The 11527-nt window shown below is 40.9% G+C and overlaps 1 protein-coding gene across 1 annotated transcript in view; it reads left to right on the forward strand.

Annotated features, from left to right (window-relative positions):
• Positions 1-11527, forward strand: part of LRCH3 (leucine rich repeats and calponin homology domain containing 3) — a 51345-nt gene that overhangs the window by 20389 nt on the left and 19429 nt on the right. Inside the window, exons 10-15 of the mRNA XM_025202749.1 lie at positions 437-585; positions 5130-5206; positions 9224-9319; positions 9754-9805; positions 9998-10147; positions 11228-11275. Coding sequence (XP_025058534.1) covers positions 437-585; positions 5130-5206; positions 9224-9319; positions 9754-9805; positions 9998-10147; positions 11228-11275 — 572 coding nt within the window. The remainder of the gene's footprint in view (positions 1-436; positions 586-5129; positions 5207-9223; positions 9320-9753; positions 9806-9997; positions 10148-11227; positions 11276-11527) is intronic.

An 11527-nucleotide genomic window follows, 5' to 3' on the forward strand; every position in this document is an offset into this window, starting at 1 on the left:
TTTACCATTTTATGTATAGTTTGGTGTAAATTGATGGTACTTGCTTGCTCATAAAACACGTCCGAGAGAGAGACGTAGTAATTGCAACCAAACGCACATTATTACTGTTGTTAATACTTGGTCAAAGTGCAAATGCTTTTCTAACAGTTGGGAAATTCTATATGGTCAAAGCTTTAAAATTGTTACCTGCCTGGTGTATAGTTCTTCTCGTTCAATTTTTTTTAATCAACTGTTAAAAGATTGTTTCAAAATCTGGTATTTACCAAATATTAGCAAACCAGGCAGAAGGCACAAAATGCCCATGTGGATTTTCCCAAAGAGAAGAAAAGTGTTGTCAGACTTTAGTTCCTGAGATATTTGCTCTTATGTTAGTTTTTCTTTTTTACTCCTGCTGCTTATCTAATTATGGATGTTTCCTTTGTGTATGTGTGTCAAGTGGAACATGATCTGGATCAGATCGACTATATCGATAGCTGTGCCACCGAAGAGGAGGAGGAAGAGGTGAGGCAACCCAAGTGCATGGAGTCAGCCAGCCTCAGCTCGCAGTTCATGGCATATATTGAACAACGGCGAATCTCTAATGAGGTGGTGCTTTTGTTTAAATTAGTTTAAGTTCATTTATCCACTGAAAGCCTTTGTGATGGTGTTAATGCTTCTTGTCTACAGAGGTTTTCTTTGGTGAAGAGTGTAAGAGTCAGCTTGGAGTAACAGCACAGTGCAGCGTTTTGTGTAGGGCCACAGTTCAAGTCCCAAGATGCTCCAAGCAGCACTTGCCTCAGGCTTGCAAAATGGTTCTCCAGGCCGCATTAAGCTTTGCTCAGAGGCAGGAATCCTGCGAGTTAATGCTCTACTGTGTGGAGGAGGTGATTGAGTTTCCAAAGGGACCGCTCCCACGAAAACTGTGGAAGTTGACACTTCCCTGTTAGTAAACGCCCGTATCTAGAAAACCACTCCTGTCCGCTTCATTTGGTAACGTCTAACAAATGCTGGCTTGTTTGAGTTTGAAACACAAGTAACACGTTGATTTTTGTCAGCATATGTATTTGTTACAGGGACCTTGCTCCTCCATTCATTTGGTGGGAAATATGTCAATTGTCAACACATTTATCATCACGAGCATCACTTTTAACTAGACAAGGTTCTTTGGGTAAATCCGATTTCTTTTATTAGACCAACTGAAATAGTTGGAAAAATTCTTCTTTGCAAGTTTTTAGATACAAGTACCCTTCTTCAGGCTGAGGAAGTCTGCAGTTCTGTGCTCTTCCTGGATGGAATAGGATAGAAGCTAGAGGCCCATATGCGAGAGTGCTAGCCAGTGAAAATGCAAATTGAGGCAGTCAGTGGGTGAGAAACAGGAAGGGAAATGTAGACCTGGGGATAAGGTACAGCTGGTAAATAATTAGAGAGGTTACCTGGGGTATCAGATGTTAGACAGGTTTATAATGTGCCATGAATCCAATGTCTATATTTAGTCCATGATTTTTTGGTAAACAGAGTGTCTCCTATTCCATGCTGTCCTCCCCTGATGAATTTGCAGGCGGCCACAAGATCACCTCTCAGCCTTCTCTTGCAGAGGCTGAAGAGATCCAGGTCCCTGGATCTTTCCTCATAGGGCTTAACCTGCAGGCCCCTAACCATACAAGTGGTCCTCTGAACCCTCTCAAGATTGTCACCTGCTAATGCATGATAAAGTGCAATTAGCTTTACTGATCTCTTTGTCACACTGATGACTAATGCTCATCTTGGTGTCAAAAATGACTCCAAGATCCTTTTCCTCCGCTGTGCTGCTGAGAAGGTCGTCCCCCAGCCTGGAAGCACGCTGGTGATTCCTTCTTCCTAGGTGCAGCACTTTGCACTTATCTTTGTTGACCTGCATCCTGTTCTGTTCTGCCCACTTTTCCAACCTGTCCAGATCCTCCTGGATTCATTCCCTGCCCACTAGTGTGTTTACTTTGCCCCATAATGTGGTATCGTTTGTGAATTTGGACAGAGTGCTTTCCACACCCTCATCCAAGTCACTGATGAAGACATTGCACAGCACCCGTCCAAGCACCGAGCTTTGCGGAACTCCACTGCCTACTTCTTTCCAGGTCGATACCGACCTGTCCACCATCACTCTCTGGGTGCAACCCCCTAAGCCAATTTGCCACCCACCTGACTGTGTAATCATCTACGTCACAGTCACTCAGTTTATCTATGGGAATATAATGAGATACCCTATCGAAGGCCTTCTTGAAATTCAAGTAAATGACATCTACCTTGACTCCTGCATCTAAGCATTTTGTGACCTGGTCGTAAAAAGAAACAAGGTTAGTCGGGAAGGATCTACCTGCTATGAATCCAAGCTGGTTGCCCTTCAGCATTGTTTTTCCCACTGGACTCCCACAAATGTGATCCTTAATAATTTTTTCAAATGTGCCCCCACAAGTAATTGGGTATTTTTATCTTTGATAGGTCTTCATTCTGGTACTCAGTTGTTGTTTGGTTTCTCCTACATATTTTCCCTCGGGGCATTTGGCGCACTGGATGAGATGTATAACATTTCTGGAGGTGCAGGTGTAAGATCCAGGAATGGAGACGGTTCTGTTGTGGGGTGTAGTAATAGTGGGGGTGGTGGAGATGTGTTGGCAGGTTTTGCATTTCTTGTCATGGCACAGTCTGGATCCATTCAGTGTGTTCTGGGACATAGGAAGTTTGCTTCTGGTGATGAGGCTGGTTCAGTACTTGTTTAAAGGCTAGGATGGGTGCTTCTGAGACGATCTCTTTAAGAACTGGGTCGTCTTCTACTATGGGTTGCAGTTGTTTGAGGATTTTCCATATAGGTTCTAGGGAAGGATGATATCATAACTGGTGGTGTGCAATTCATGGGGGTTTTCCTTCTGTACTGTAGCAATTCTTCATGTGGTATCCCGGTGTGTCTTTCAGAAGTGCGATCTCTCTCTCTCTAGTGGAATGTCCTTGTTGAGTGAAATCCCTTTTGAGATTCATGAGGTGACGATCATGGGTGTTCTCAGTGCAAATTCGGTGGTATCGGAGGGCATGGCTGTATATTACAGCTTTCTTGGTGTGTTCAAGGTGATTGCTGGTTTTGTGCAGATGTGTATGTTGGTCTGTGAATGTCATGTGTATATATATATGGTAGTCTATATTTTACCATTCTGGATTGTGATCATAGTGTTTAAAAAGGAAATGTTGGTTCTGGAGTATTCAAGAGATTGTCTCATGGAAGGGTGATGATTATTGAATTTCTGATTAAATCAATCATGGACTAAATATAAACATTGGATTTATGGCACATTATAACCTGCCTAACTTCTGATACCCCAGGTAACCTCTACTATTGACCAGCCATATCTTATCCCCAGGTCTACATTCCCCTTCCACCCCACACCCATTTCTCACCAATTGACTGTCTCAGTTTGCATTTTCACTGATTGGTATTCTTGCATATTGGCCTCTGGTTTCTATTCCATTCCATCCAGGAGGAGTGCAGAACAACTGCAGACTTCCTCAGCCTGAAGAAGGGTGTTTGTACCCGAAAGCTTGCAAAGAAGGATTTTTCCAACTATTTGAATTGGTCTAGTAAAAGATATCGGATTTACCCAAAGCACCTTGTCTGCCTGTGTCCTTAGACCACCACGGCTACAACCTGTACCCCTGAAACATGGCAGATCTCTCACTTTTAACTATGGATTTTAAATGAGCTAGGAGATCATACTTGTCCACAACAATTGCTTGCTCTGTGTTGGTATCCTCAGTAACACTCTGTAACATTACCAGGACTTCAGACTGGGAGTGCATTTGCAGCGCGGTTCTGAACAAAAATTCTGTGTTTTGAGATAAGTGTGTGACATGATATCATTCTGAGTCAATCCTGGGATCCAGCAATTGGTCAATAAAGGTGGGTTACTAGTGCATGTTAAAAATCTCGTTAGAGAATTGTTTACAAGCGACTAGAAACAAGTATAAGTATCCTTGAGACGTGGCTTTTTTCCATTAAAACAAAAAAAGAACTTGGTCTCAGCGCTTATCCTTTCAGACGAACCTGAACAATGTCCTTTTTGTTTTCTGTAGTTGAGTATCCCAGTGTTTGAAAGCTGGTTTCTGATATTTGAACTGCACCGGTGCATTTAGAAATCCAAGAAATATAACTAGCTTAGTAGCAGTTCACATTACTTTGGGTGCCTGTGGTCTCCTCCACATTTCCCCAGAATGCATTAAACGGGATCTCACTTGCTTTTGCATAACTTTTACATGCATTGCTTGTAATAGAAGTTGTTACTAAGTGCTCCTTCCAGTGGTCCCATTCTAGTTCCAAATGCCTATCTCTAAAGAAGTAGAGGTGATCACTTCTAGAACGCGCTAATATGACTCTCTTGTTTCATTTCAGTGCTTTATGGTAACACACCAGTTAAAATATGCTTGACCAGAATTCCCCAACAGTTTCTGTAAAATTGTTTGAATCTTGGCAGCTGCAAAACATCTTTGCTTTGCTTACAGCAGCCACTGCCGTACGCACATCATCAGAAATTGATCCCTGCTGTGGGAGTCTGCACACTAGGAAATGGAAAAGTCTCTTCATAAAACTAAAATTAAATGCAGGAAGCATCAAGCAATATGACCCTTCTGTCTGTATGCCATGCTAATCTGAATTCATGCCCCTGTATCAAAGCGTAACAAGAGACTCGGCTTAGTGGATGATGTTACATACTTCACAACCACCTTGTGTGAGAATATCCTTGGGCTTGAGGCACTAAAGCAAAACAGTACGCTCAGACTACAATAAATCCTTCCATTTACCTTTATAATGCTTTGAGGGGTACTTAGTGTTTCCCCAGACCTCTAGCAGTTCTGTTTTTTAAACTGCAATTCTTTGACGGATATGTTCAGTCTTTAAAGTCAAGTTTCCATTAATTATGTGCAGCCTAACACAAGCGAGCCTACATAAGAGCCAGCATTCTTCTTGATTTGTGTTTCATTTCTTTGCCAGGGATTTTTAAAACCAGCAATCATATGTTTGCATCTAGGCAAGCTGATGCTATACCTATCGTTAGTTTGGTGTGACAAAAGAGATTCTTGAATCTTTGACCAAGTTGCTTACTTTGTCTTGCGTTTTCATTTTGCTTTAGGGCTCACCAGTAAAGCCAGCGCCCATCAGAGAATTTCAGAGAGCAGAGGACACAAGGCGATACTTGCATCAAAATAGGTAAGAGAACCTGAGAAGAGTGTTTTTATTTCTGATTATAACTGGTTGGAAGATTTTAAGCAAAACAGAGGTTCACTGAAACATGTCAAATCCTAGATCCCCAAATATATTGGCCCCAAACATCTCAAGTTTAGCAAAGTTTTAAAGCAAATCAAAAGCAGGTTTCTCACAGAACCCTGTCTGGATTCATGGCAGGCTGCTGGGGATACTGATGCTTCCAAGGATGTAGCTCCAGAGAAGCAATACTAGGCTAACTGCACTGGCTCCAGGAACTCTGGGCTTCCAGTCTCCGTAGCCTACTGGGACCTGACAGCCCTCAACTATGGGGTAAAATGGTGCAAACCTTGGGTGCAGCATATTGTTTTGCCAAGTACCTTCTTTTAGTTGAGAGTGCAGCTTGAGAGTGTGCAGAGGAGAGCCACGCGCATGATCAGAGGTCAGGGAAGCAGACCTTATGATGAGAGGCTGAGAGCCATAGGACTCTTCAGCCTGGAAAAGAGCAGACTCAGAGGGGATGTGGTGGCCACCTATAAGCTTATCAGGGGTGTTCACCAGGATCTGGGGGAACATCTGTTCGCCAGAGCGGCCCAAGGGATGACAAGATTGAACAGTCACAAACTCCGCCACGACCGCAGTATTCAGGCTGGACATAAGGAAGAACTTCTTTACTGTCTGAGCCCCCAAGTTTTGGAATAGACTGCCACCGGAGGTGGTTCAAACACCTACTTCGAACGCCTTCAAGACACATTTGGATGTTTATCTTGCTGGGATCCTATTATCCCTGCTGACTTCCTGCCCCTGGACTTGATGATCCTTCGGGGTCCCTTCCAGACTGAATGTCTAAGAAATCTTGTCTCCAAAGCAGAATAGTTTTGTGATTTAGGCCAAAACTAATTTTTAAAAAGTCCAAATTTCCCCTGAACCAGAAATCTGGTTTTTACAGTGAGCTCTGTTTATAATAGAGCCTTTTGGGTTGCAGGGTGCTTTATAAACATGTAAGATAAGTGCCCTGCTGTTTAGAATGCAAAATCTACATGATAATTTGTAGCCAAAACTTGGCAACTTAAACCCTCACTGTAATATTATTAATGAATATGCCCACATAAACAATTATGTTCTTTTCAAAGTAGATCAAATTGGCAGAGAGTCTTAAAAATGATTTGCTAAAATGCAATGCATTGGGGGAAAATATAGATGAAAGCTGCATACAATTTGATCGTAAAAAGCGATTGGAAATAAATTGCACATCTTTGCACAATGCTTGTTTGTTGAGTGGACGTGGTATATCTTTCTGAACATTTTCTACTTAGCCTGAAATATGCATGGAACTACAAATAAGTCATTGTTCACAGTCAGGAATTTACAGGCCCCATTAAAATGAAATATAATGATGGAAGGTGACATAGGGCTTGCCTATATTTGTGAAGTGCATGGATTTAAACCAGTTGTGCAATTTTAAGTTCCCCTAACCCATGCTTATATTCTTCAGGTTTGTGTTCCTAAATTGTCAAATTAACTTACGTCCACAGACACAAATTTTAAAAGTTTTTTAAATTAATCTGTTTTAGGGATTTGAACTGGCATAGTTATGCCAATATTTTAGACAGATCTAACTAAATAGGCTTCATATTTTGTAGATGGAAAGGGGAGAGGAGCAAGAACTGCCTCCAAAAGCCCAGGTGATCATTTAGGTTAACAACACAGACTTCTTGAGAATTATGTATTTTTTTCATTGATAGCTACTTTAGTGATAATAAGGTTAATATTCCCCTCCTGGAAGAAGTGTGTAATAAACTGATGATTTGAGAGGTTGCAAACACAAGGAATAGAGTCAAGAAAAGCATAAGGAATCACACAAAAAGAGCTCAAGAGACAAGAGCAGGAGAAGGGGAGATACATTTATATATAGTTCCTTATGCAGCTACAGTTAAGACCATGTTTTGATTTGTCATTGAGCTGTTTCATTTCTCTTGAGGTTGAAATTTTCTGTGTGGGGCCTCGGCAGAAACTTTTTTCCTTGTAAAAAAAAAATAGTCTTGGACTGTTGTAGGAATGTTAGCATGAGATGCAATCTGGTTTTGGACGCTTTGCTGTCTATGCCCTAAATACATTTTTTTAAAATAGATTTTGGAAATTCTGTACATTGGAACTCTCTCTCTCTCTCTCTCGGTCATCTTACAGAATCTGAATTTAAGAGCAGTGGGTTTATTTTCTGAAAGCTCTTTTTGCATATGGACAGCAGCGTAGCCTCCATGGATTTCCTGGGATTTGACCAGTGTGGTTAGTGTGCACGTTCAGTAGCTGCCTTGATATTGCAAATGGCAAATGCTTCAGCGTGTGCCAGCATTCCTTGCCCTGTAGTGTCCACAAGCAAACCTTGAAAGAGCAACCTGCCATGTCCTCCTCAAATGAAGTGTGTATTCTTGGTCTGAAAGAATAGCTGGGAGCTATAGCTGAAGTTGGGAATAACTAGTCTTTACAAACACTAGGCTCCCTGACGCACATGAAAGCAATAAGACATCTCTAATTAATTAGACAAGAGGGTTTTTATGTACGTATGCTGATTTTTGGCAATCCACACAAATGATAAAGTAAATTATAGTTCCGTGGGGTTCTGATGTTTGTCAGCTTTAACACAGAGATGGCACAAGATCTTTAAGCAGACGGATTTAATCCAGCGTCTCATCCCATTCATCTCTCCTTGCAGTGGAATTACATTTTTAATGAGTTACCAAAAAAAAAAATGTCGTTCCTTCCAAAACTAAAGAAAAATAGCTGTGTAAAAATTAATTAGTATTTTGGAGTATTTGAAGTTTATAGTAGTGGAATATTTTACTTATGCCAGCCAGCCACATAAGCTGTAAATTACTCCCACAACAATTTTTTGCAATACCTTGGCAGACAGCCTTAATTTTTTTCCACAGCACACTGGAGCCATCAAAGCTCTTAAAAAGCTAGACGTAATTCAGGCTTTCTCTTAAGAGTAGCTACATTAGCTAGCTAAAGATGGTAAATACAGCTTGCACATGTGGGCAGCCTGCAGTAACTTCCTGACTCAGCAGTGCTACGTGCCATTTCAGATCTGGATGTGGAGTTTGATTTTTGATGTTTTTTTGATCCAGTGTTGTTAAATCCAAACAGCATTGGGCATTATGTGCATCACCTGAGAGCTGTAAGGTAATTCAAAAGGAAGCATCTTCGGTTGTGTCCTACGTGAGTGTATTTTATGTGAAAGGAGAGCCCAACTTGTACACAGTTACATGGGCAAAATCAGTAACTGGGTTTTTTTTAGGTGCACGGTTTTGTTTGCACCTGTCAAGGCACATCCCTCCATATACAACTTAAGCATTTAGCTGAAACTTAAGAGTATTTCTTTTAAAGAGAACACAGCATAGTGAAAGCACGGATGTCTTTTGCACTTGCCTTCTCTTGTTATCGACCCTGAATACTTAGTTTAATGATTCCACTAAGTTCCCCCTCACTCCTAAACCAAACTTATTAGCTGAGATCTGATTCCAGTATTTCTGTCTCTGGTGCTGATGTAAGTGACAGCACAGCTTGATTTTTAAGAACCTAGGTGGAGTCGGTAGCACTGGCAGGGGAAAGATCTTTTTTTTTTTGTCAGTGAACTGAGCATTAGTTGTGAACATATCTGAGAGAGAATAATGAAGTTTCTCAGTGACACTTTTTTTAAACAAAGGTAATCTTTCTACAGTGTAATTGCACTTGAAAGCTCATGAAAGCTGGGATGTCCAGTGTTTAAGAAGAAATGCCAGTTTTATCTACTTCTAAAAATTGTTCTCAACAGCAAGTGATATTACTGGACACACTTCGGTATTTATAACACAACAGGTGTCGTTGAGCCTTATGTTTAAATGTACTTGCTTTGGGCATCTTAATCACCTGCAGTTTACAGTTTAATCGCTGTCTTGACAAGCAGCTGTAATCTAGACAAAAATGACTTTACGTGACAACTGCTGAGCATGGTTAATCAGTCCGCCCTGGGTTTACTTGCAGGGACACTGATGAATTACGAAGACCAGAAACACTAAGTTTGTTGCAGGACAGAGAGCGACACCAAGGACTAAGGAGTTACGTGGACAGAGCAGAGAGGTAGGGAAGAGAAGCATGTAACTACTGCATCTCTTTGCTAATAGGTGTGATGATCAGTTGGTTTTCTACGTGTGAAAGAACTAAAAAGTTTTTCAACTCCCTTTGATAAGACGCTTAGTGTTCAAGCATTTCTGACTATAGCTGACTGTTAAGCCAGATTTCATACTCCCATCCATACATCTCCAGCTGGATAAGAGCCTAGCCTTTACACTTGAACCACAACATAGACCTATCATCAAGCGTCTGTAATACGATTGGCAATTATTAGATCGTTATTTGGCACTAGAACTTAACCGCTTGTGGGTTAGTTCACAGATTGGTTGTACTGTTGACAAGGGTATCTTAGTATTGTTGGCAGTTGATGTTTGAAGAATAATCCAGTTCAAGAAAGATGTACTTATTCTGTGTTATATGGCTGTCTTTTTATTTGTCAGAGCCCCAGCTGATTCCTCTTACCATCTCTGTCTATCAAACACCCACAATCAGGTAATACCCTATACTCCTTCATTTTTTTTGCCTTTTTTCTTTTTTTGTGACAAATTTGGTCAAACTTTCTTAGCCAGTTGATTCACATCAGCATGTGCTGCATCTCTGTGATCTGCCTGCGTCTTCTTCGGTAGCAATCTGCAGTCTTTCAGCCTAATGCATTCCCTTTAATACACAGTGGTTTTGTTCCAGATGTCTAATACAGATGCAGACATTCACCGAAAGCGAGACCACTTAGTGGAGCGCACTCGGCGAGAGGCCCAGCTCGCAGCACTTCAGTATGAGGAGGAGAGGATAAGAACAAAGCAGATCCAGAGGGAGGCTGTCCTTGACTTTGTCAAAGTACATAGCTTTCATGAAGTCTAACACGTATCTCTCCAAGGCCTTCAGTAACACTGAAGTGTGGGCATTGTTGTCCAACATCTCTCACACAGCTATAGCGTGACCTACGCTTTATACAAAAATGTCTCATCTGTTTTCACAAGATGCAGTCTGTAGGACCTACAGTGCGATGCAGGGAAAAATAAAATAAAATTGAACAAGTAGGCAGAGAGGGGTTTACACAAGGCACAGGTCTGAAGTGTCTTTTTTGCAGAATGGGCAATTGTAGTCGTTCTGTTCCTCCTTTAGAAGAGGTTGGCATAAGAAAGAATGGCTCCTTGTTAGATTATGGAACAAAGGGGATTTTGAGGAAGGTTTTGGCAGATGAGGAAGTAGTTTTCCCAATGAGGCAAATGTAGTCTGACCAATTTCCACACCTTAGATTTATCTTAGTGTTTGCATCCAGCTGAATCCCCTGCTGTTAGGATCCACACCAGCTCTGCCTGTAACAGGGAGTGAGAGATGATGCAGTTACACGTTGTGATTTAAGGGTGGCCTGCAGTGGAAAGGCAGTCGTGCTGTTTTGCTTTTCTGTGATCTGTGCAGTTGTTTTAAGGAATGGATTTTAGCTGACTGTTTTAAAACACTGCTTTCCATTAACACCTCTTCAGTTCAAATTCCTGGCAACACATTGGAGAAAAGCTGTGTTTGTTGAAGATTCAAATCATCCTTTCAGCTGAAGGCTTTTTTTGCATTCTGGATACCAATTGTTCATTGTCAAAAAAGTTTTCATTTAGTTGCCCGGTATTTGTGAGCAGATCGTTATTTTCCGCCACAGCTTTTTTCTGTAATGGGAAGAGGGTTTTAGGCTTAATATGTTGCTTTAATCTAGACATCCATTTTTTTGTAATGGTATAAAAGTTTACCCCAGACTGACAGTATTTGCTAAATTTCAATGTAATGGAAACTTGAAATTTCCCCACTGTCTGTTTTATTTAAAATTAAGGCTTCCAGGGATTTAAAATGTTTCCAAATACCACTGTTGTTCCATGTTTATGCTTGTCTGTCACATCCTATTAACTCCAGTGTTTCTCCCCACAGCAAAAGGCATCCCTGAGCCCTCAGAAGCAAAGTCCTCTTGATAGTGAGGTAAGAGCAGCATGGCATATTAAGGTGTTAGCTGAGTGATTGTACTAAAAAAAATCTGTAAGAAACATTTTGCTGGTTGATATTCTTCATCATTTAGTTACTGCATGGTTTTCTCTAAACCATTGCAATTCTGTTGGTTACTTATTATACTAGTTTTATATTTTTCCTTTTGTTTAATCTATGATCACCTCTTTATTGTGTTGCTTTTAGTGCTTTTTATCTTTATATATATATAAAATGTATTTCTTGCTC

Source organism: Alligator sinensis, unplaced genomic scaffold (genome assembly GCF_000455745.1).
Source record: "Alligator sinensis unplaced genomic scaffold, ASM45574v1 scaffold301_1, whole genome shotgun sequence".
NCBI classification, from domain to species: Eukaryota; Metazoa; Chordata; order Crocodylia; family Alligatoridae; genus Alligator; species Alligator sinensis.